Here is a 26542-nt window from a genome sequence, read left to right as displayed (position 1 = left end):
TACCCTTATCCTTGGTTGCCCTATTAAATAATGACTGACCAGATGGACAATTCTGTCTTTCTCTCCTGGGCAGGTTACATCTAATTAAAAGCAATTCCCTCCTTCTACCCCTACTGCACACTATACATATCATCCAGATGTCAGCTCTAGTAATTTCAGCAAAAGCTCACCAAGATTTAGATAAAACTTGCTATTGTTGTTTTGTGTTTTTTCCCCCCAGGGGAGGCAGAGAGCCAAAGTTCCAACTGAGCAAAATAAAATTAAAAGTAGATCAGTTTTTTCTGTCTCAGCAGCATGTGCTAGGGTATGTAATGTATGTTCCCTGCTTCACAAAGGAAATGAAAGAACGAACTTATACAACTGATGAAATAAAGATATCAAAGTATTACTTGCCCCAGTTGATATGTACACTTCACATATAATTACTATTTAATAACTTTGTTTCCTAAAAAACAGGAAAAAAGCTTACCCTCTCTCCCAATTCCCTCTTCTTGTAAATAAACTGATGCAGAATCTTCTAGATTTGCAGTTTCTGCTTGACTTTCTTCTTGAATTTATTCTCTTCTTTGCAAAGTAATGTGGCCTACAAAATGAAGCTATTTAAAATCCTAAATGACTAAGTGTTACAAAAATAATAAATTAGTATACAAGACTGACTTGCACAAAACATAAGTTATACTCTGAAACATATTTAGATGGGAGCACATAATTGCCTGTTCCTTTTCTAATGGCCTGAAGCACAACACAAAATCTGAACTTTTCCCAAAGTCTATGCAGTGATGGAGCGCTGCCCCCGCCCTGGTTCCCGACTGGGTTCAGGTCCCCATCGCCTTTCATGAGTTGTCTGCAGGACTGACAACCAGCTGCAGCAACCTCGAAAAATCACAACCGCCCCATCACCACAGAACTAAATAGCAGCAAACAGCCATCAGCGACAGGAAAGATAGAAGACAGTGGAAGTGCTGGTCAAGGGGAAGGGCAGCAAGCCTAGGAGACCACACTGCAGGCACTTCCAGTTCCCTGTGGGTGGGGGTGTAGGTCCTGTCACACCAGCCTCCCACCTAAGCTTAAAATGCATGTTAGTCCCTCTACCTCACATTCTTCGCTCTCAACTGGCTCGGTACTGGAATAAGACCAGCAACTGCTCTGGCCCTGCTCAGCCTCCCCCCACCCATGGCAGGGGTGCAGGAGCCCCACTTCAGCTCAGCCCACAGCCCTCAGCGGCTCCCTGAGCTATGCTGCAGAAGTGATGGTCTCCAGCTGTGCCTCCACCTCTGGGATGGACCTCAGACCTGCACTGTCGGTAGCTATCTCCTGGATGGGCCCCTTGGACATGCCTTGTCACATGTCTCCAGCCCAGTCCCTGCTGCTCCTGATGGGACCCCTAGCCCAGGTTCATCCCCTTGCATTGCCTAGGACTGTCAACAGACCAATACCTGGCTGGTACCAGCAGCTTCTGGGGGGGGCGGAGGGGAGAGACAAGGCTCTGGGTCACGTTGGGGGTCCACAACCACAGACAATATGAATACAGCGCACTTGAGTGAAAGAGAAGTTAAAGATAACCAGTCACTCTAACACTGAGCCTTCTGCTTATTCCTTGAAAAAACCCCACCCCAAAACCAGCATCATCTTTATTTGGATGTGTTTACAGATTGTTACCTTTACATTTTTTCTTACACACACACACACTCCCCACCCCACCCCCCAAATTAAAGGTTTCAATGGAAAAAATATTTAAATTACTTTCCAGTCCAGCTTCTCCTAAAACACTGGTTGGCTTGGAGTTGCACAGTATTTCACATCGGTGTGTTCGCAATGTTTCTGGGAAAGGGAAGCAGCACCGCCTTGTAGTTCCCATAAAATCCTCCATCCACATGGCTTTCCAGGAAAAGGAACCTCTCCCTCTGCAAATGGAGCCTGTTCCGTCTGAAGCAAAGTAACCAGCAGCAGGCCACGTGCACATCAACATGAAGGGAGCCATTGACAAAAATATAAACAATTCCTCCTGGCAAGTTAATTAATCGACATGCAGCTCCCATGGAAACAGTGAGGCTGTTCTCAGAGGCCCTCACATTAAATAGTTAGGTGGCAAAGTTGGACCTTCATTGATTTTAAGGAACTACACAGGGTCCTTCACCTAGAAATGAAAGCATCTCCCAAAAATAGCTTCTAGCTTCGCCTTAAAGGTCCAAAAGACAACCAACCACAAAGTGTACTTTGCAAGTGAAGTAAATATTTCTGTTGTGAACGTATTGAAATGCACTCCAACATTTTTACGGCTATAGCTGAAGAGCAGCAAAACCCAGTGCATGGCTGCTGGGAGGGCATGGCAGAGGGTCACCCTGGCAAGCACCTGGTAGGAGCTGACTGCACACAACAGGCTCTGTATTTCTGAAAGCTCAGCAGCAGAATTTTCCTCTAAATATGCAAAGAGCCAATGGATTCTTCCTTCAAGAAACTGGCAGTGAAATCAAAAGGAGTACCCATGGCAAAAAAGGCCACTTTCCAGGAAAACAGATGTGTGGATAATACAGCCACAGCTCAGCTTCATTTTCTGTGGTGAGACCTAAGCCAGAAAAAGGCTGAGCCTTGGATTAACTACTTCCTGGGAAATTAAGGCCTATTTTTAGTTCTGAGCACTGCATATAAGATTTTGATTTCTGTATATGTTTTTTCTCTGATATTTTTTTTCTCCTGTTCAACTTTCCTATCTGTCCAAGGTGTTCTGTCGAGCACTAGTGATTCAGGTGGTATAACCAGATAAATAACTGAGTTATTATCTTTATGAAGCACAGATCTCTCTGTAATGAATTTAACTTGTGGCTTGATTTACAGCAAAATCCTCCTCTTACTTCCCCGATGAGACCTACTTAAGTCAGTGAGACTAGTCAAGATGATAAGATAATTAAGTTTTTAGTACAACTCTGGTTAGTGAGCAGAATGCAGTTCTGAAGTAATGAATCTACTAGCTCTGGTCTGATATTCAAAAGGTGATTATGATTTCGGTATTGTTCTTAATGTGCTCTGAGAAAAGTACTTTTTACATTAAAGCTGTACCCCCTGTATAGGACACAATTCAAATCACCTTTTAAATCAAAGAATTGCTTTCAGAATGGCAAAGTTGAAGTTCAACCAGCATAACAGTGACACCTGCAAACTGACAGTCAAACCCCCCTACATTAAAATGGAAAGATTTGCATGAATGTGTTTTAAAATGACAGGAGACAGGAATGGGAGCTTCTAAGCAAGTTAGACTAAAATTTTAAGAGTGAAATGCCTAAAAATAGGTCCCTGAATGCATAGTTAGGCACCTATGTAGAGGCTGCTTGATTTTCAGTTGTTCTGATCACCCAGAGCTCCCATTAACTTCAGGAGCAACTGTGGATACTCAGCTGTTCTAGAAATCAAGCCACCTTTATTCAAGGGTCTAAATATGGATGTCTGTGCCCAAGTTTGGGGGAAAAAAAGACACACAAAAAAAAAGGCGGGGTTTTTTTTGCTACAGAGACATTTTATAAAAGAAAGTAATAGTCAATTTTCATTTTCTCAGATTACAATGCCTGAAACCGAATCAACATAACAATTAACAGTGCAACACATCTATAGTAGATTTTGTCTAAGGTGAATGGAAAGCTATTCCAAGATCTATAGCTCTTAATTAGCAATCTGAAACATTCCATAGATATTTCATACTCTGCGACTGCAAAGTGTTACCAGGCCACCTAAATCTTTTTCATAGTATTTCAGTGTTGCCATTAATAAGCTTTTCAGGCTGGTCTGAGGAAGACTTTGCAAGATTAACTTTGCAAATCTGTAAGTATTAACTATTTAACTATTTTAGAATTACCATTTTTTCTGCTTTTGGATCAAGTACAACCAGCAGACTTGAGCATATTTTTAAATACTATAAAATATGAAGAAGGGAGAATTAGGCCTTTAATTCTATCCTATGCACTTGCTTGTCAGAAGACTTGTGAATGCTGTATGCTTAAAGACCTCTTTTGTAAAAGTAATCTTGAGTTGATTTTGTGTCTAAGCCATTGCCAGGTCATGCTGAAGTGCATAAGAGCCAGTCACATGATAGAAAATCTGCAAGAAAAAAGAAAATTTATGATGGAATTATATATGACTATAAATCTGAAAGTGTCAAGAAAGTAACAAATTAAAGTGATGCCAGATGAAGATGATGGATATCTGTTTGTGTGTGTGTGCATAAAATATGATGTAATATACCTTTACATACTTGTTTATAGGATCTGAACTAAGGGCTCTTGCTGCTCTGCTTGTGAAAAAAAAGAAAAAAGCAAAGATTCTTGCTGCTTTTAACTAAGCTTTCAAAAAGAGCCAGGTAGAAGACAATGCTTTACTCTTATTGTAATCTCATTTTGATGCTTTCAGTATTATTTTGTGATATTCAAAGTATCCAAAATTGCTTATGCTTTTATATGGCTCATTTCAAACTAATCTTTTAACTGTATTGTCTTGGAGGTGAGGGAGTGTTCTCTCCATTTTCTGTGTTTGTTTGGTTTTTTTTAATACCTATCTGTTTTATTGATTATAATGATTGGGACATTTTATTTTACGTGCTTTTAGATGGCACAGTATAGCAGAGCTTTGGTCATGACTGGGGCTTTTGTGCGATCCCTGTCAGATAAAATGATGCTACCCTTAGGAAATCGGAAAAAACTGTGTGACACAATCACTGGCTGTGTTGTAAGACACAGCAGTGACAGCAGTGGAAACAAGAAAGTTCATGCTGCTTTGTCATAACCAGAGACATGATTTTAGGTCAAGAGTGAGGCAGAGGTAGTCTGGCAGTGAAGAAAGCCAATATCATTCTCATTGCAGGAGTGAGCCAGGGGTTTTCAACAGTCATGAATATTCACCTGACATCTCTCAGCTGTTCTGTATTTCTTCAGACATGTCCTTTTTTCAGTTGCTAGGGAAGGTGGGAAGAGGGAACAGACTGACACTTTTTTTTTCTCCCCCAAATCCACTACATCTCATGTTCTCCCACCAGCAGCAACAGCACAAGGACTCTCAGACCATTTTCTTGGTTAAAGCTAGCATCACCTCATCTCCTGGGTTTAATGAACACAGGAGTGAAGTCCAGCAGCCCTAATGGTTTAGTACTTCCTATGACACTGCACTGTTCTCAGCTATGCTGTACCCTTCAGGGCTGATACTCTGTGCCAGTGAGGCAGGTCATGGGTAGTGAGGTCAGAACCCTTCTTCCCACCAGGAACTACACATAGCCACTGCACCTCATACACTAATTTGTCTGCCAGCGAACACAGTGACCAGCCTGCACAATAATAAAATCAATTAGAAAAATGAGGCTTTGTAGAATGCAATTGCTTTTCTTCCCCAGGAAATAATCAATATGTAAAACCTACTCTATATCAAGCAGTACCATATGTAGCATGAGATGTGACTTTCTCCAAAGCATGGAAATGTATTGCGAACAGTTGGGGCACAGTGGTACAAAGGGTCTGTGAGATATTTTGAGGGTCAGCTGAACTGGCAGCAGCCAGGAGTGCAGGGGAGTGCACTGCCATGTATTTGCAAAAGACTCCATATATATGCAAACTGAGCCTCTTTGCTCACTGCATTGCAAAGCTGGCCCAGGCACTTGCCAGCTGGTGGAATATGACAGTCCCAAATGTCTGTAAATGACAGGCCAAATTTAAAGAAACACTGGGCTGGAAGTGAACCTATCATTAATAATTAGTTATATGTATGTTCTATTATCTTTTAAACAGCACCAAAAAGAATATTCTGCAAAAACAGTAGGCCAGCACATTTAGAAAGACTACTTTTTCTCTCCACCAAGCTGGAAACTGTTAAACAACTAACCTGTCTCTCAATGTCTTCCAGCAAACTACTGGCACCCAGGCGAAAGAGCTCTGGTGTTAGCCATTCCACTCCCAGTTCCTCCTTCACCAGCATAAGCCAAGTAATAGCTTCTTTTGCTGTCCGAATGCCCCCAGCAGGTTTAAATCCAACCTTTATATAGGAAAAAAGAAGTGCAACACACATTTTCATTCATCAGTAACCCTAGAAGAGCAATCAGCATTTGTACACCTGCAGTCTCTAAGTGCCTGTGGTGTACGTAACAACTCTGCTCGGTATGTATCTGACTGCAAACAGTATAAACTCTGGACTAGCGCTGAGAGCTATCAAGCCACAGCCATCACTGCGAAAGATAACATTTTCATCACGAGGGACAGCAACTGAGGGAGTAATGCTTTCTTTGACCCCAGTGCACTTTCTCAGGAGCTGGGCTTGAGGTCTAATGGGAGTACTTTGCCTGTAGTGCTGAGGGATTCAGGCAGAACCTGGGATGTCTGTGTATCACCTACTGCCCACGTCACAAACTAATTCCAAATATATAACAACAAATATACGTGCAATAACATAACACTAAACGTGCTGAAATAAAGCACATGAGCCAGCCAACTCATGTGGAGAGCAGTGAGAGATGGTTGTACATTATAAAACCCCTGTGCACTACAGTTATACATGACTGGGCTGCATATTCAAACCTATCAGTGGTTTAATTTTTACTAAAATTTTCTAAATGAGACCTTAAATTAGGTCTGTCTTTACCATAAATTGAAAGTTTTGTGTTTCACAGGAACTGCAAAACTTGTCTCCCAATACATTCTGGATATGCTTTCAGACACTTGATGTGACATATGTCTCATACACGGTCAGGTGAAATGCCACATATGCAGAGGCATACATGCCAAGAAGAACCTATCTTTGAGGTGAAGCATGCCTTGAATGCCATGCTCAACCTGCAGTGCAGAGCCAGCACGGAGGTGACTTGGCATGTATGCCTCATGCCAGTCTTTTGGTTACGTGCCATTTAAACACATCTCATTCTGACGCAGAGCTTGTGACATGCAGCTATCAAACCCCGTACAAAACAATTTGTCACCTGCATTAGCCGAAATGTTGGCCTGCAGCAGATTACTGAACTCTTCAAAAACAAGAATTAGGAATACTTTTCTGCACTAAAAAAAAAATAAAAATCTGAATGATCTGTACTGTAGCGCACAGTGATTCCTTCTACATTTCCCTCTGCCACAAACCTTTAGCTTGGGTACTCCTTCCCATCAGCCTCCTTCTGCAAGAATTATCGTTCTGATTTCCGTGTATATGTTCCTGAAACCTCACTGTATTGAGGATTTCTTTGTGCCTTATGGATATAACAGTAGAACCAAAAGCATCTGTTTTTAAATCGTTTGGTCATTTTTTTTTTATAGTGATCTCAGGACAAACGAACACAGAATAAATCCTTCTCTCATAATGAAGCATTGTGATAACAGCATGTTTCCAATAAGATTATAAAGAACAATAACAGGAAAAGCTTGATAAATCCAAAACATGAACACTGTTTTTTGTGGATGGATGGGTGCACGAGTGTATGCATACATCTGTTAACACTAGATTTTCAAAAGGAATTTAATACACAGCAACTGGAAAAGCATCTTCTAGACAATAAATTAAAATAGTGGGAATGTGTTTTCCCTCAGGAAAAGAAATTCTAATGAAATTCAAATTTAGATTTCTTCCTAGAAATATTACAGCTCTTTTGAGATAATCTGTGGCAAAAACAAGTAAAATAGAGTTAATAAGAGAATTAAAAACATCATGCAGAATTCCTTCTCCTTTTAGCAAATTCGGAAAGCTCTTTTCTTTGCAAAAAAGCTGACAAAGACAAGCCTGTCCTCTCCTCCATTTACCCGCTTTCCAAATGGCACATCTGACTGCCATAAAAACGCAAAAAGGAAGGGGGGTTGGAATTTAATTCAAGAGCTGTACAAAGTCCAGCTACCACTTTCCTGCTGTTTCACAGCATTTCATTATTTTGCTTAATAAGTTCATCTCCTCAAGAATTTTCTCTTCACCTTATATTATTAAAAGTAATAAGTTTTTCTGGATTGGGGGTTTTCCCAACAGAAAAACCAATTTATGTATGTCTTTCAATAATGACAGGAAAAGATTATTTCCCATTATATTGCACACTTTTCATATCACCACCACAGCTTATCATTCAATAAATGTTACTCTGCAACTTGTTCCTTTCCTCGAAGAAGTTTAATTTCTGTATTAACCTGTTTTTCCTAGCCAACGCCTTGCCAGAAAGCATCCCTACAGCAGCAAAATTAGTTTGTTAAAGAAACCATTTAGAAATCTCTTGTCACTGATAATATTGTCTTCAGTTAATAAAATCACATAAAGTCAGTTTACATCTAATTCACTGACACACACATGCACACAGACATAACCACTCATTCTTAATAACACATTTTATACCATGAATGCATCCTTTTAAAGAAAAAGGTGAATTCAACATTTATATCCAATTATAGGTACAAAGCTGTGTTAATGCAGCACAGCCCAAGCTCTGGCACACAGCTGCTGTGAGCAGCACAGGCACTGAGGTGAGTCGCGTGGTCCCAGGGATATGGCTCAGGCTGGCAGGAGTGAGGATGCTCCCACAGAAGCAAGACGATGGGAGCTGCTTGAGTTGAGTGGCAGAGAGAGATGCAGGCTGGGGAACGGAGGAGTGAGGACAGCCCAGGGATCCACACTGGCCTCATCTAGATGACTACAGAGAGCAGATGGACACGTCTACCCTGTTGTCGTGTGCTCCTCAAACTCCAACAGCCCCTGAAGCCACCTGAGCCCATATCCCACTTCTCATCCCATGTCCTAACATCATACCTTGAAAGGCCACCTGCAGAAGGGACAGAAAGGTGAGGTGGAGAGGACAGAAGGGTGACCCAGAAATGGGGAGAGGGTCTCAGCTAGGGATACAGTTTCCTTCCCTGAGGCTGCAGGCGAGAACAAAGCCCTCTGCTGAACACCAGCACCAGATCTAACTGGCAGCCCCCACTTGCCTGTGGATAAAGGAGGTGAGAGGTGACTTAAGCGTTCCTGTATAACCTCCTCCTGTCTCATTGCTTCAGTGCAAGGATGGATGCACAGAGAGTTCATCACTGGCTCTGCCCTATGGTTCCTGCTGCTCTTTGCTTTCACTGACCTCACTTGACAGTGGTTTGACACAAAAATGTTCTGTAACAGAACATAATGTTCTTCCAGGCCCTGTCCCTTCCTCCCTCCCTCCCTCCCAAACAACAGGATCCAACTGGATATGCCTTCTTGTCCCCTTGGAAAGCCCCTCTGGCGAGGGAGGAAAGGGCAGAATTTATCCCTTGGGTTGCCAGAAAAAAATTTAAAAAAAACAGTTGTGTACACTGGACAGACTCTTGATGGCTATAAATTTATATAGCTCCGCAGAGGTTTGTGGGAGTACACTAGTCACGGTCAGCTCAAGATTTGCCCTGTTATTAATGGAGATGAACATTTAAATACCTTAAATGGTGAAACAAAACAAATCCAAATGCAGCAAGGGATGCATCAAATTTCATGAACTTTTAAGGAATGAAGTGACACTTATTCGAGGAAGGAAAGCCAAAAGTGTTTTGTTGGCTTTTGGGGGTTTTTTAAGTATACAAATATTAGCAAATCCAATGAGGCATACAAGAGAGAAGTCCCATTACCTATTGCTCATATAGCCATGGAAGCTAATCTATGTGGATTTATATGTACTGCATTTTGAAGCGATTACACTTTCATTTCTTTCTGAGTGAGCGTGTTTGGTTAATTTTTATAAGATAGTGAGAATTACCTTGTTGCCAGTTTGCCAGTAGAATTCTCTAATGGCTCTCATCATAACTACTCCGACTGGAAAGGTTGCATTTTCCACCTCCTTTCCTGTAGATGTCTTTATAAAATCAGAACCTGTAAGGAAGTAAAAAGCTTTATTGTAGTTTTAGAACAAGAAGCACTCTGCATATACATAGTTCACTCCCTCCAAAGATGTTCTTATTCTTCACAACAATTAGGAAGCATTCCTTTACACGTACGTCCCTGTGGTGTCGGTGCTAACCTTGCTCTGGTTGAGGCTAGAGCAGGATGATACCCATCTGGTTTCAGAGAAAGTCAGACATCCCAGCAGCTAAAGGAACATCCCAACTCTTAGTTCTTTGCTTTAGCTATTAGACCAACAATGTCTTCAGGTCAGTCCAACATAATATATGTTCCTGTATGGACACTCAATAAGTATGTATATATACATGAATAGGAATGTGTCTGATTAACCACAACAACGGGGATTATTTCCTCCAAGCAAATTTTGCACATAAATCAAAATTTTATTATTTCCACATGGATCTTTCTAAACAGAAACAATTTTCTTTTTTTTTTAATTGAATTTTACTCTATTTAGTCTCATATTTGACAGCCTACTATTGTATCTCCCACAGCTGTTTGAAGTGAAAGAAATCCCACGTGTACTTACAAAACCAGCTGTGGCATACCATAAACTAAGGTAAATCCCCCTTCTCATGCATTTTGCTGTTGTAACATTGCAAATTACTCTACTTAAAAGCCATGGTCCAATATAATGCAGTAACAAGGTCAAAACATCCGTATTATTTAAGGAAGGAGAGTTAGCCTTGGCTTATTTTTTTTTTCCTGGTTTCTCACTTGTGAATGATATTATCCGCTGCCTGTTCTGAATACTTGTGTCGTGCTCTTGTGCATTCTTGCTGTTCCAGGTTAGCTTAAAATGAATCCTGTAGAACAATGTAACAAAAAAGCTAAGAAACTAACCAAAAAATTTGCTTTGCAGTGTATGATCCTGCACTGACACAATACAATGACAAAACTTCTTTAATTGCATTAGGGCGCACTTCATCCCAGGGAACCCACTTAGAAAAGGTGTACTGTGGGATCATTAATTATCAAAAGTAATCGGGAGAAGAAGAGGAATAATTCAAACATCGTGTAGTAGTGCATCATCCACTTAAGTCAATTGGAACTGCATCTGCTTCCACTTCAAATTTGGCTTAGGGTCCGTTTTCTCTCTTATTTGAATGATGATGCCTCTACAACATCCCCTAGAGTAAGCAAGGAAAGTTTCACTACTGGCTCAAACTAAAGAGCTAGATTACATTTTGACAGTGTGCTGTGGCACACTCCAGAGACCCATCTTCCTGATGACACAGTCGATTGGCATACAGCGAGGTCTCAGCCTGGTGGAAAGTTAAGACAAAGCCAGGCATGTTTCTGTGCCTTGTGGTTTAAACATAACCGAATGGTATCGCTAGCATCACGTCTTGTAAGACCACGGTTTTCTCCTAGGCACTGACTAGGCACCCACTGGTAATTAAATTGCACCCTCCCGCAACAATTCCCATTCTAAAAAGAAACAGTTATTTGTGAAAAAAGTTCTAACTCCAGAGAAAGTGCAACGTGCAAGTGAGGCAATTAATAGTTGATTGAGCTTTGCAAAGAATGGAGCACATAGGAGAGACAATTGAGTTACATATTTCAGCTACTCCCTTCCAGAGAGACACTATGGACATCTGATAGTCATATTAAAACAAGTAACAGTGGAAGTGAAACTTCAGCATCACCAAATTGTATTTTTAATTTCCCTTTCAAAATGTAGCACTTAAAGTCCTTCAGTGCGATACTTTTCATTTTTTCTAGTATAAGGTAAGTCAAAGCTTTTATAAGTCTTATAATTACAAGTCTCTATGGTACAGTTTCATTAAAAACTTTCATTAAACAACAGCTGCCCTTGTATATGGTCTTCTAATCAATTTGGTCAAACAGAATGACTTCTAATCAGCTGTTGATAAAAATAGAAGATGAAATTTTAATTCTAATAGATTAACCACAAACTCAAGATAGTCTTCAAAATCCATCTAGCTCTATTCTCCAGTGGATTTAACGACTATTCAGCAACTCATTACTAAATAGAACAAGATGAACATTTTCCAGTTCATTAAAGAAATGTACTATGTATTTTTGCATTGTCCTCATGATTCGTTACAGGGAGTCTTAATTACAAGATAATGGATAATGGTTATTAAATGCAGACTCCAGTAATGAAGCTCTATTCATTTGCGAGCCTCAGAGACTGCAAAGAGGGGAAAATAAAATTACTAGCTTCAAAAGATTAACGGATCAAATTATTATTCAATTTTGAAAATCTCATTCAGACTTCATAGAAACAAGAAGAGATTAAAAACTAGTATTAGTACAAAAGTAGTGCATTTATATATTTATTTTTATATAATATCTTAAGGCTATTACCAGAATAATCAGCTTTAGATGTGATTATTAGACAAACATACAGCCAATTTAGTAGCATCCTCTAACAATGAAAACAATAAATTTTTATTTCCTGAACAAATTCTATTTATGACACAAGAGCCTGCCAGCGGGACTGCATGCAGCCTCTCGCAGAAGACAGAAGACGCATGTTAGCAGGGAGCACCACAATGGAAGGTGCTATTAATGTTTAGATTTCAGGAATGAAAAGAGGGATTTAAAAACTGACCACTACCATAAAAAGCACCTCATTAAGTTGAATTTACGCCAACCGTGTAAGGGAGTTTCACCAAGTTTATTTCTTATTCAGATTTTCAAAAACAAGACTAAGGAATGAACTTCAGCAGGAGTTTCATCTGGAAACAGGTGATGATTTACAAACCGAGTTTTATCACCCATCTTATCATCTTCCTACAAATGTATACACCCAAAAAATCAAGTTGTAAGGTTAAAATACATGCTGGATGGCTTTCCTTTTCCATAGAGTAGGTTACATGATTCAATGAAACATTAAAACAAAGACTTCAAAAAAATAGTTCTTCAGGGTAGATTTGTAGGCTCAGTGAGCCTGGAAAATGTGCTGCTCGCTACTCTCTTCCAATGTGTAACCACAACAGTGCGCTGCCTTGAAAGGCAGCAACTCATGTAAGACTCATTGAATCAGTCCAGAGTGGCGACATCAAAGCCTTTTTGAAACACAGCAGCATCACGCGCCCACTTCAGGTGGGCTGGCTGCCAACCTAGTAACCCACCTGTGTGTGATACACTACAGCATCACAGCCTGACACGCACAAACCCCATCAGCTTGCTTTAACCAGAGATGGAAATCTGAATAAACCTCAAGAAACGTGAACAGTGCCACAGTCTCTGTTTTGAGAGGCTCTCTCTGGCTGAGAGCAACCGAGCTCTCAGCGTCATCAGCAGCCAGACCACCTGGGCTGCAGTCACACATCTTGTGAAATCAGGTAGAGTATTTTAAGATATTAAATGCCCTCTTCCCTTGCACTCTCACCCCCTACACACAAACGACCCTCAGCCACTGCAATCCACCAAGGACCACTCAGAATAACCCAGGTGAAGGTGCGCATGCTAAAAAGAAAATCAGTGCCTTCACAGCGCGTATACCTAAAGGTCAAGATGAAGTCCATTACATCATTTCTGTTTTAGATACTCACACAGCCTTACTTGTGGTAGCACCTGAGCACAGGTGTAAAGCTTGAAGTATACAGAAGATGAGTGACTTGCCCGAGGCCTCTCAGCAAGCATTTGGCAGGGCAGGGATTGAATGTCCTGGTTCCTGAAGGCCAGAAGAGCCTGGCCTGCCGCTCTGCTATCCCCTCTATCATCTCAAAATGCTACAAAGCTTCCCAGTCCACGTAACATTGAAGCAGAGCACGAGAACTGGAGAATCTTATTTAGATGACAGTACCCAGGAAGCACACTCTGGTTCCATAATTAAGCAATAAGGAATAATAAGCAGTATAGCAATCGTGGAGTAATCACAACCTTTTGGTTGTGAAGTGCTTCAAATGCCCTTGGGGAATGATTATCTCCTGGTAACTACAGACTGTGTTGTTGCCTTACTCTTAATAAAGAACAAAGATGCATCTGGCAGTTTTAAACAATAGTTTAGAGTGACACGCTTGCAGAGGGACAATTATGCCACACTACTTTGTAAGTACTTGCAATGAGCACAAATACTATCTTGGTTGCTGCAACTCAGATATAGCAATATGTGGTGACGTAGGGTGAACACGTACCCTTCCAGGGCTTCTAGGACTGGTGGCAAAAAGAGCATGCTGCTGAGGGGACCTGAAAAAGCCCTGGTGCTTGTGCTGACAAGGTAAGCAATGACAGGATAGTACATTATCAAATGTGCATGATGTCCCATTAGCAAATCATCTTTCTATTTTATGAGTACCTGAAATAAGGGTCTTAGGATTTACACACAATTAGCCTGACTAGGGGCAACCAAGTTATCTACCCTCTGAAAATGAGGCAGGGCAAGATATAAAAGGCTAATGTAGTAGCCAATTCTTGTCAGTAATTGTCCACTTACATGTCCTTATCCTACTCCAGCAGCAAGATAAAATACTTTCCCTGCTAGCTTAACTTTGCCACTGAGAAGAGAATACAAAACTGTGACAACTCACTTTAGCAGTAGCTCACCATGTAGCTTTAACTCCACTGCCAGACCACTTGGTTAGATGCCTATGCATGTTTTCACATGCCTGTCCATTTGACCATTTTTTAAAATGCTAGCTTATAACTTGGTCTTTTGTGAACTGCTATTTTTTGCAATACCTTTTGGAAAAGTGCCTGCATGGAGGGGGAAAGAATATTTAAAAAATCACATCATAGGGCTACATGTTTAATGTCTGTTTACAAGTAAGATAACCTTTCTAATGACCCATCCTATCATCTCAGCTTGGTTTTCAACACTCAATGGATGCTTCCTCTCTTGCATACCACTTCCAGTAATAGGTGTTATGCAGGCCAAATGATGCCTTTAGGAACACTTACACATGCACACGAAGGGACAAATTATTAAGACCATACTTATGCAAAATCCCCTGTAGATGATACCTGAAAGAATTCAGCATTGCTGAATTATGCATAGCTTGCTAATGCACTATTATAGTGCCTACCACAGGTCTCCACAGAATACTGTTACTTAATTAGTATTAGTTTCTTGTGTATTCATTTAAAATGTGTTTCTTTAGAAGATTCAACAGAAAGATCCATACCACCTTCTGTTGCTTGGCTATATAGCATGGGCTTTTGCTATTTTTAGAGCATTCCTTCCAATCCAATCCCTATTTGGTATGGTGAAAGAGAAGATAAATAATTGACACGTGCTCCAGGCTCAAAGGCCACAGCTGGAATCCCTGTGAATGGTGGTTCTTGGCTTTAGGCTTCAAACCACACTAAAGCACAGGAGGAAACATGCTCCAGTCCCCTCCCGTGTTGCAGCAGGCAGAAGCAGTGTTGGGAGATGCCAGGGTGCAGGAGCAGCACAGGCAATTACGTGCTGCTGGAACAGCCATTTCTCTTCCTCTCCGAAGAAGCAGCAGCAGGATATCTTTCCAAGAGTGACTAGTAGGACCACAGGGAAGCTTAAGGAATTCCTGGATTGTTATCTGCTTGTTAAATATCGTGTTTCTTTACCGAGATCTCATTTTTCTTCTTTAAAACTGTGTACCATGTATTACACTCAAGGGCTTTACAGTGTATGACCTATATTAACCTTACTTAATTTTGCAGATGGCATTACTGGAACTGGTTATACAGTTTGCCTAATGACACATGACAAGCCAAAGGTAGAAAGAAGAAATAAATCAATACATTCCAACACCTAATCCTAAAATTACTATTAAATCACTGAGGAAAAAATACACCTTTCTTCTCAACTTAGCCACTTGCAATCCTGTCTTCCTTTACAGACTACTCTGCAGGCTATTTTTTGCCACAACTCTTCGGATTTTGAGTAAGGCACAAAATACAAGAGACCGTGCAAATCTCCTCTCTGCTCTAGCACAAGCTCAGCCCAAGAGCACACCGCAGTGTGCACCCACGGGAGGAGGCAGTGCTGGTGGCTGCCGGCCCCAAATGCCCTAATCTGTGGCCTCCTCCAGCACAATACACATGACCAAACAGAAGCAGGTAGCTGTGGCGCATGTTATCCAGTGGAGAGAGGAGTGAACAGGGTCAAAGGAGTAGCAGTAGTGGTACAAGAAGATAAAAGAGTATTGGTTACCATTGGCTTTAAGATGTGGCTGTTCCATGAGCTACCAAAATACCTGAAGGATAAGGGGAAGGGAGTAGAAGAACCACAAACAATCGAAAAAAGCATAGATAGTGTGCTAGTGGTGAAAGTAGCTGCAGTACCTGCATAAAATCTAGTGGAAGTGCTCTGCAGCACGCATGGAGGCACAAAGCAGCAGACCTGCTCCCTCTCTGCCATCACTGCCACCGTCCCCACAATTACACAGCAGTTACCTACAAAAGAGGCAGTCGTATCTTTCAACACCTCATTCCGACTCCTTGCTGCAATAATAGTGATGGCTGAGTTTTGCAGATTGCCCTAGTATCCAAAAGTCACCATTTGGTTAAAAAAAGCTAAAGGTTATAAAACACAAGTATATGGCCATGGTCAGGGGCTAAGAAAGGAATGGTGACTTTCCCTGCTTTGGCAGTGTTAGTGTCCCACATACAGCAGCTAAAGGCATGCTGCGTGTTTGAGAAGGAACCATAACATTTATTCTCATTCCTTTGCCAGTAACACACAGGTTGCTGCTAAAAAAAAGTTGAGTCTCTTGTTTCAGGTTAGATGCAGGCACTCAGGTTCTCAGTACTGAGCCACATGCTCCTGCTAGGCTGGGTGAAAAAGCAAAATGCTGTGGGAGAAACTAGATTTGATTTGAAAATCTAACTCATTAAGCTTCTGTTACAAACACTGAATTGTATTGCATCATTTACTTGTTCACACTTAAACTAATCTGAACAATGATAAACTATCCTAAACTGTGATATAATTAAAACAGCACTGATCTAGGTCAGGCTTTTTCCCTCTTGGCATTCTTGGGTTTGGATCAATACATCTCAGTCTCACAAAATGTTGTCCAGTACATGACGTTATTACAGACTGAGGCTAAAACCCTGATATATCTACCAGTAATAGCACTGCAATTTGGAAGAAAATAATAAATATGCATGGCTGCTTAGAATCACAGCACTACGTGGCATATTGCATACCACATTTTAGCAATCACATTTAGCTTTGTGCTTTTTAATGTTGATACCAACTTTGAAACAAATATGTTAACATTAAAACTCAGGTATGCTTACATATTCTTTATTAGCTTGTAACAAAATTACTCAAATTGAAGAAATAGCTGTTTAAAACCCATTTGGAAATACTCCACACTGAACAGAGCAAGTAGAAAATCAGTCTACTTTATCAAGAAGGTGCTATGAATTTTAAAGATTTTTTAAAAAAACTATACATTATACAGCCAAAATCATGAAACTTCAATGTCATTTTGAGTGTTTTTCAACACCTCATGCTAAAAGCAGTTTAAGAGTCTGTTCCAACCCTAACCCAGAGAAAGGCAGGATTGATTTTTGAGATTTAAAAGTCATGTCTTAATGCCACCGTCAGAATCTGTCCAGCATCTAGCCTCTTTGTCATGCAGAGGACAAACAGCCAGCATCAGCCCCTGTTCCACACTGTTCCCTACACATAAAAGGGCAGCTGGCACAGCTGGAAGCTTCAGCACTGGGTGGATTTCCAGTACCAAAGGCATTTCTCAAGAGCATTTCATGGCCAATGTCAAGCTTTTGGCTTTGCCTGAAAAAAACATATAAGATGCCAGATCTCACTGGATTCATCTGTGATGGATGTCCTTGTTTCCTCCTGGCTTTTACTGATCAGGTAAAATAGGTTACTTAGGAGCTTGCATAGAGGGCTGAATAATCCACTCCCATGCAATCACTAGGAAAATGTTAGGCACTTTTAGTTTAATTTTTATGATACTCGAAAGCCTTCAGTACAATCAATTTACAAATATGTAGATTCTGTCATGGATCCCTGGGTGCATGTGTTGGGCATTCTCTTGATGCAACGAATACCCAAAGGGTAACACCCTGGAAGGCCTTACCTACATATAAGGTAGCACAGTAAAACGACGAGCTATGCTTGGTTTTGAAAGGTACCAATCTTACTCACGGCTCCTGTTTCCCAGAACTTTTTGCCCCTCAGAGTGTTTCCTTCTTCTTTCTCCAACTTGATAATTTGACATCTGGCAAAACAGCAAAAGCCCACATGTGTATGCTGCAATGTGGGTGAGAAGTTCCAGGACTGACAGATGTTTTCACCACTGTCAGTAGGGTTGTTTTACAAGGTTTCTAGCTCTTCAGGTAGCATGAATACCAAAAAGCCTACCAGTCCCCTTCAAGAAAAACACAACCAAACCCCCTAACTGTGCAGCCACACTCCAAGCAGGAGGCAACTCTCTGCTGGGGACAGGGAAAGACTCTTCTGGTCTTTTAAGAAATCCTTTTTTCCCCCCACTGTATTATTAACGATGCTTACATGGCAAAACTAATAATTTTATTTCAAAGGGATGCTTTATGAAGGCATGTTGCTGATAAATTCAGTCAGACTTTTCTGGCATAACAATCTACTGAGCAGTACTTTAAAAAAAAATGAAGGAAATCAAAAAGACCCTTAAGCATAGTCAGAAATAGACAGCAACTCATAATAAGGTATTTAACATGCTGGGGCATTGTTTCTCCACCACCATTTGTCAACAGCTTCTGTGCTGAGCTGGTCATGGACCGCAGTCATGGTGAGATCTCAAGCCAAAAGTACCAACAATCTGATTAAACAACTGCCTGGGTTTTGGTTAAAAAAATTGAAACTGATATAGAAATGCACATTTCATTAGTTCACTGGTGAGATTAAGACGGTATTTCAATCTTCAAATCTACATTTTATATATAAGCTTACATTTTAAAAAACCTACACTAAATATATGTTATAATTTTGTACTTTGGCATTCCAATCTTTTTACTGAAATACTGTGAATGAAAGAAATTGAGGATCAAACTGTCTTTGTGTTAGATGTATATATATCCTCATAGGTATTTAGTGGCAAGTTATTAAATGTCACTATTCATTGAGACAGTACATTTTATGTCTTTCTTACAGAAAAAAAAAAATCTATCTAAAGTTTGTAGCTTTGCATGGCAATATTTCAGAGCTTCACTTTGGTATCAATGGCTTCTTCATCCACACTTACACGTTCAGAAATAGAAGTGGTCAAGCAAAACACTACCTGTGTTTTACCGAGTTGTCACTTGCCAACCTGCCGTGGTAGTGATGGGGTCACCATCACATCAGGAAGCACGACCACCTGGTCTGTACCTTCCCTTCTGTAATCCTAAGCTTCTGACATAAATAGCAAAAACTTGCAGTACTCTCTCCATTCGAGCTTGGTCCTAAGCATGCTCTGTTCAGGTCATACGGAGCATAACGGTAAGCAAAGCCACCCAATGCTGCACCCCAAAGAAACAGATATTTAATGTGAACAGACAGACCCTAACTTGATAAAAGTAAAGCTTTGCAAGATCCACCATTTTAACTATGACTTCTTACAATATCTAAATTGATATTAATATTTCTGTAGTGGCTGCAGTTATTCAGTGTCAGGAGTGGGATCATGAGACATACCACCATGTTCCATGTTTCATACATAATCTGAAAGAAGATTATGAAAGTTTTAACATGATCTGTGGGGCTTTTGTTTTTAATAGCAGACACTTTTAATTAAGTAAATCTTGATAATGCCAGGAGACTAAAAATGAGGAAGCTTAAAAACTTGCCACTTGGTTCTTTTCTCCCACGTTCCAATAACGACGTGCACATTGCAATAATGCAGCTTTTTTTTACAGATACTGAATCATAGCTGAACTTATAAGGAATGATGTGTTCAGCATTTCTCTACATCAAATCACATACAAAGGTATCTAATAAGTATTTACATTGGAAAACACTGGCCTGAAGTATAGCAGTGTTGCATATCCCTGATCTATCAACTAAGCACAGTATTCACTTTGCTAGAAATCTGTACAGTGCTTTGAGGCCCTCAGATATTAGCCCGAAGCAAAAACACATTGTCTTCATTTAATTACCTATCTTTTTGAACTTTCTGTGATCAACATGACTGAGTTAAACAGAACGGCTACTAGTAACAGGAGACCATTGTTAACCAGCAAACTAAGATGGGGGTGTGTGCATAGAGCTAAGAATAAAAAGATGCTGCTGTATGCTGTTTGCTATTCGCTTCTCCAATGTGAATTTACAAAGGGGAGTGAAAGTGCAACATCAATTGAACTAGCAAGAATTAAAAGAATTAAAATCCCAGGAACCAATGAAGTCAGAGAAATGGAAAATGGATTCAGCCCTAAAAAGATAAAATTATTTAACAACTTATTAAAACAGTTCATCATTGTAATTAAAATCCAAGTGCCTAGAAAAAAGTGGCACAAGAAAGGTAATTATTTATGAGGAGACTTTAAAAAGCCATTTATTGTCAATTTGGGAGAGAATCAGCCTGAAAGAGTTGGTAGTAAAAAGAAATTGTTTGTTTATTCATAAAACTTATTTTGGTCTAGCATACCACTAAGAATCCCTAACATCTGCTCAATGGCAGCTGTAAGTAACATTAGGAACACTCAGCCAATTTATATCTTTCTTTTCTATTAAAAAATAAACAGGTCTTTTTAAATTATTCACTAGTAAATTAACATAAAAATCAGTGCTGTAGCAACTCACATTTTGTGGAAAGGCATCTGCAAGCTTTGTATTATCATGATGATCTAAATCTTTCTACATTTCACTGACTACTTTACTCTTTATGTGATGTCCCACCTAATCTAGCAAATTAAAATGTAGAAAACCTACAAGCCACACCAGAGTCACAGCCAGGAATAACAGAAAACATATCACTGATACCTCAAATGCCATATTAGTTGCCTCCTTCCAACCTGGAACAGATTCTCTTCTTCCTTTTGCCTTCCACCATTTAAAAATTCCACTCAGTCTCAGATCCTATCCTGCTTCTGTCTTTCACAAACCAGACATCAGACAATAACCTCAACTGGCAGAACCCTTCTCCTAAGTAACAAAATGCAGCAATATTCCTAATTAATAATTATTTTTTGTCATCTGCAGCATTTTCATACACAGATTGCAAAGAGCTCTGTATGTTCCTGTGTTTCACTCCAAAACTGTATTCTTAGGGAGTAAAAAAGGCACAGGAACCCTTCAAACATAAAGGCTTCTCTTTACCCCTCACTAACACTCTTTTTTAGTTAATCTCTTTAACATTTCAAAAGAAAAAAATATTACTTTCTTCCTAGGTTTCTCTCCTACCTTCAGTTCTTACCTCCCAACATAAGCAAGTCCCTGCAAATGAACTCGCCAAGAAGTTGTTCAAAAGCATGGAGTAGCTCTTTATTTTACTAGGATTTTTTTTGGTTTCCTTCTAAGCAACAAACCAGCATTTCTGCAGTACACTCTGGAGACAGCTAGTTTAAAGCTAAGTGAGCTGTAATTCTAACCCAGGCACCAGAAAATGCTGGAAATGGCATCATTACAATTGCACAGGGTCCATCCAGCTGAAGTTCCCAGAGGAGCCTGCCTCGAAGCTGCAACCGTGCTGCAACGGGCAACCAAGCAAACTGCTGTGAAGCTACATTTGCTTATATCCAGAGTAGCTGAACATACAGTACCTGATTACAATATAAATGTAACCAGCTAGCTATCAACGGCATGTATACGGTATCTTGTTATCAGGGCACGACCTGAAAATGCTACCCCTCCTCTTATTGGGGACCAGAAGTCATGAGAAACATGGCATCCCCTCCACCACACCCCACCAAGCTGCTTTCTCATTCTGGGGCTTGGGTTCATTTCACAGCTCCATTTATGCGGAAGGCTCTGTGTTTCCTTTGAGCTCTCTACATGTCCATTATCCAGAACCAGTGGGAAGAAGGCTTTTGAAGATACATGATTCATAATTTTGTATTGCATAATTTAAGTTTAATGTGCTGCACAGAATATGGAACATCATAATCTCTTTCTTCTTTGGTCGGCTAGGGATGAATTAACAAATCTTCTTGATAAGCTACAAGACTTCACCTCTGCAATGTTTGGGATAGGCTGGTAAATTGGACATTGGATTGGCAGTGTAACTGCAAAGTGATGGACAGAAGACTTTGCTTGACAAAATTTTTTCTACATCTTAGATTTAGGGAGAACTCAATTTGAGAAATCAGCTGCAGTTGTACACTGCAGGGAAATCACTTTATAGCGCAAATGCTAAAGGGGAAGAAACATCAAAGGTGCAAATGACAATCAGATGTCAGATCCCTGTTGACTTGCCATGAAGACTACGGACTTTGCTGTCATCTGTGCCTTTGAAAAAGCTCTCTTAAAAGCAGGACTATTACAGACAGCTCTGGGAAAGCTATTGTCTCTGGTAACTATAAAGTAAGACAATTTCTTGTGTCTGACTATGTTTATCTGAGAGACGCTGAAATTAAAACCTACCATTTCAGAAAGGGAATTTTAAAAAAAACATAAATCAGGAACACTTCTCAGAGAATGAAATTCCAAAGTATAGTTCCAAAGAAGGGAATATCTTCTGTTCTTTTCAACATCTTCCCACCACGGTTTGCACTCTGGCAACACAAATCAAAGGAGCACAGAAAGCCTGGGAGACAGGCTTCAAGTAATCCAGGTACCTACCAAGGAAGTTCAAATTACTTGTGCAATTCACCAAAAATTCTGCAGGCAACCACAGAGGCAAGTTGGAAAAAGCCATGGAGCTCTCTTTCTGAACACCACGGAAATGAGCACATGCCTGAAGAATATTGATGTATCACAGAAACACAGAATGGTCAGGGTTGGAAGGGACCTCTGGAGATCATGTAGCCCAACCTCCTGCTAAAGCAGGTTCTCCTAAAGCAGGCTGCACAGAATTGTGTTCAGTCAGCTTTTGAGTGTCTCCAGAGAAGGAGACTCCACCACCTCTCTGGGCAGCCTGTTTCAGTGCTCTGTCACCCTCAAAGAAAATATGTTTTTCCTCATATTCAGATGGACCTTCCTCTGCTGCAATTTGTGCCTGTTGCCCCTTGTCCTGCCGCTGGGCACCACTGAAAAGAGCCTGCCCCCATCCTCTTGACATCCGCCCTTAAGATATTTGTATGCACTGGTAAGATCCCCTCTCAGTCTTCTCCTGGCTACACAGGCCCAGCTCTCTCAGCTGTTCCTCATAAGGGAGATGCTCCAGTCCCCTCACCATCTTGGTAGCCCTCCAAAGGACACCCCTCCAATTCCTTGTCTCTCTTGAACTGGGCAGCCCAGAACCAGGGACAGTAAATAGGACCATATCCTATGGTCATATTGTAACAGAAATATTTTCCTTTGAGAAAAGACTGACAAAGTTTATTAAGAAGACCTTTTAAATTGCAGTTAAGCACTTAAACTCATATGGAAGGGAAAATGTTAAACACAAGCATAAATGTTCACATTTGAATAAGCAGTTTTGTTTAGCTCAGTGTGGAATGTGTATGCAGCACCATGCAATCTGGCAGCCAGCTTGGGTTTCAGCCTGTTTATCTGCACTTAATGACGTAACACTTTGAAATACAGCATCAGCACTATTAGTACATGATCTGTTAAAAGTTAGTGCATGTTTTTATATTAACCTCAGTGTGTCTTAACACCCAGTTTATCAGTAAGGAAATTATCCATAACGTCCTTATGGCAAACATGACTAATTTTTGTCCCACTTTAATACCTCAGTAGGTATTTCACTTATGTTTGTGGCCATCTTTTGTTAAGCTTCTTTGTTTTCCACTGTATTCCTGTTCCTTATGAGTAAATAGGTTCATTCAAATAAGTGTCCATAGTGTTTTGAGATAACTTATTGATGTTCAAGATTACATAGTCCTAGTGTATTTTTCTACTCAACATCTTCCTCTTTAGAAGTCTAATTTCACATTCCTGCTGTCACGAGCATACACCTTCAAATTAGATAGGCATGATCAGTAGGCCTTGCCACCTTTAAAAGCAACAAAAAAAATTCCAGGACCTACAACCCTAAATTCATGCTTAGTTTATTCCCACATCTTTATTAAGTTTCTGTTAAGGAATTTGATTTTCTAACTAGTGTTCCTACTTGCAATCTCTTAAAAGATACTTTAATATTTCATGAGCCAATTTTGTATAATTGATAGATACAGTAAATTAAATATTTATTTCTATTTTTCACTGGTTTAGTAGAATTTAACACCTGCTGCTGATAGAATAAAAAAACAACCTGATATATCAGAGAAATAAATAGTACCCTGTACATCTATTGATTTTACATAATATTTCCATGTTTTAAAATTGCATTCTCTCAAACCATTACCTTCAATACCAGAGCTTCACAGATGCAAAGTTTTTTGCTAGGAAGCCGTGTTATTTTGATGGCATGTTTAACTACAACTATTCACTGTGCAACGATTTCTGAGTCTGAGGCGATATGAAACTTCAGAAGTTTTAACTCAAATTCTAACAAATTATTTAACATAGAAACAAGGTTTCATTCATGGGGAAAATTAACGCAACAGGAGTGCTTTCTCACCTCTCTGCATCAGTTGTTATAAATTGAAAGTATACCATTTAGATATTCCTTAATTAACATGCTTTGCAAAGATCTTGAATATCAGCAAAAGAAAAATGCTATTCAGGCATTTAGGATAGCTTGCTAATAGAAGGTTGACCCCTCTCAACAGTATGTTATGCTGTCAGTACATGCCTACTCACCGTAACCTACTATTTCACAACCAGTTTTCAAGGTTGAAGCACAAATGGCCACTTTCTTACAGCTCAAGAAGCAGAAACCTGCAGATCAGGGTTCAAACCCTTCTCTGAGATCCAGTGACAAGTCCTAGGATTTCTAGGGAGTTACCACACTCCTGCTCCTCTGTGATTTCATGTAGGGCCATACTGCTCATTCCATTTGGCGCAGTGCAGGGAGCAAACACCAGAGCACAGCAAAACAGGCGCACAGGAGGCACAGTATAACTCTTACATTTAAAAGAACATTTTGAGCAGAGTGCCATGAAAGCAGATGCACTGCTGACTGGCAGTGATGGTCAATCATGCAGTGCGCCATACCGCTACCCTAAAGTACCACTGCAAGCAGTGCCAGATCCCACCTCCACTGCTGCCCCTAGGGTCAGTTGTACTGGGAAACCAGAGTCAGCAGCTTCTACCAGAAAATTTCCAGACTTCCTCTTGCTCTGTTTCCCAATTTCAGTCATGACCAAGGTATTCCATCTTCATGCATTGGCATGGAAAATTTCTGCCTCTAAAATGAGAGGAATATATTTCTGCTTATACCCTAATTTACTAGACCTCACAGAAGTCCTATCAAAAGTGCAATGTTAATTTTACACATGGAAAAACAGAGAAGCTAACAGAGTTGTCAAAGGTGATGATAAGTTAGGAGTCATTCAGCTACCTCAAACAATCCTACCCATCTACTGGCTTCCTGACTTGGTATTCTTCTGGTGAGAAGTACTTGGAAATAGCACTGTTTCTGTTCATAAACCAGGCTGGCAGAGGGAGAAATTCCGGTGGTGTTGTGGATAACACAAAATCAAACATACAGGTACAGACCTGACACATGTTATCTTTCTTACACTGGTATTTCTTTCCTGACTTCAGCAGAGGGTGTATATTGCTATTTTCTGATTACAGTGGAATACCATTAATGGAACAGACTTTTCACAAAATTAGCAAACTGAGTTGCCAGGCATCCTGGTATGGCAAATATGAACGGCCCCAGATAACTATCTCCCCTCAGATATGGCTGTATAGGCTAGCGTACAGTTCAGTAACCACATAAATAAATGCATAAGAAAATGTGGCATCGCATGCACGTCTGGGTTTCTAGCTTAACAAACTGCAAACAAATGAGTTTTTACTGTACACACTATAACTCTGTTCTCCCCTTACAGACTATGGACTATCTCCTCCCCCACCCCCCGCCCCCCCAACATCTCTCTTTCCCTTACATATTACTTCTGTCCTTTACTTACCCATACAGGGTCCTGTTGCTCTTCTGACTCTACTGAAAAGACTTTTCATTAGACCCTGCCCAAACCCTGAGTGTTTTTCAACCACTTTCTGTTCCTTCACTTCTGATTCCCTATATACACATTATTGAGTTTCAGACAGATATTTTGAGTCTCATTTTGCATTCCTTCAAGGTCTGCTTTACTCAAGCCCAATTTTTTTTTTGTACTACTACTCTTTGTATGGACTCTCATCAGTCATCCAAACCCAAGGATATTATGTTTGCATTGTTAGAACTTTTCAACTCCAAGCTTATCTATCACGCCTACATTATTTCTAGTGATTAGCTGCAGCATCACTGTTAAACTTGTAGGCAATTACATTATTTAAGGGAGAAACCTTGTACTGCCTTACCGAACGTGCAGCTATCTGCATTTTTATACTACTGGATTTTATTTCCCCCCACCCTGTTTCAGAATAAATGAAGTCACTTGTTCCCGTAAAAACCTCTTTCAGACTGATTATATTTAAAGACCATCCATCTTTTGATCTAACTCCTAACTCAAAAACTGTTTTAGTCAATAATATCATTCAAAATTTTGAGACAGATTGTGTCACTTTTACCTGCTCTGTGTCTTGGTTTTCCACAGCACATCTTGTGCTTGTTCCTTGCACTAAACTTTCAGTGATGTTAACCAGAGCTCT

The 26542-nt window shown here is 40.2% G+C and overlaps 1 protein-coding gene across 3 annotated transcripts in view; it reads right to left on the bottom strand.

Annotated features, from left to right (window-relative positions):
* Positions 1–1617: 1617 nt before the first annotated feature.
* DERA (deoxyribose-phosphate aldolase) overlaps positions 1618–26542 on the bottom strand; it is a 57321-nt gene continuing 32396 nt past the window's right edge. For all 3 annotated transcript variants that reach the window (XM_056341614.1, XM_056341613.1, XM_056341615.1), the window contains exons 7-9: positions 9704–9816; positions 5857–6006; positions 1618–4089 (exon numbers count right to left, since the gene is read on the bottom strand). In XM_056341614.1, coding sequence (XP_056197589.1) covers positions 4033–4089; positions 5857–6006; positions 9704–9816 — 320 coding nt within the window. In that variant the 3' untranslated portion in view covers positions 1618–4032. The remainder of the gene's footprint in view (positions 4090–5856; positions 6007–9703; positions 9817–26542) is intronic.

Source organism: Falco biarmicus, chromosome 5, assembly GCF_023638135.1.
Source record: "Falco biarmicus isolate bFalBia1 chromosome 5, bFalBia1.pri, whole genome shotgun sequence".
NCBI classification, from domain to species: domain Eukaryota; kingdom Metazoa; phylum Chordata; class Aves; order Falconiformes; family Falconidae; genus Falco; species Falco biarmicus.
This window is presented reverse-complemented; position numbering and strand designations above follow the sequence as displayed.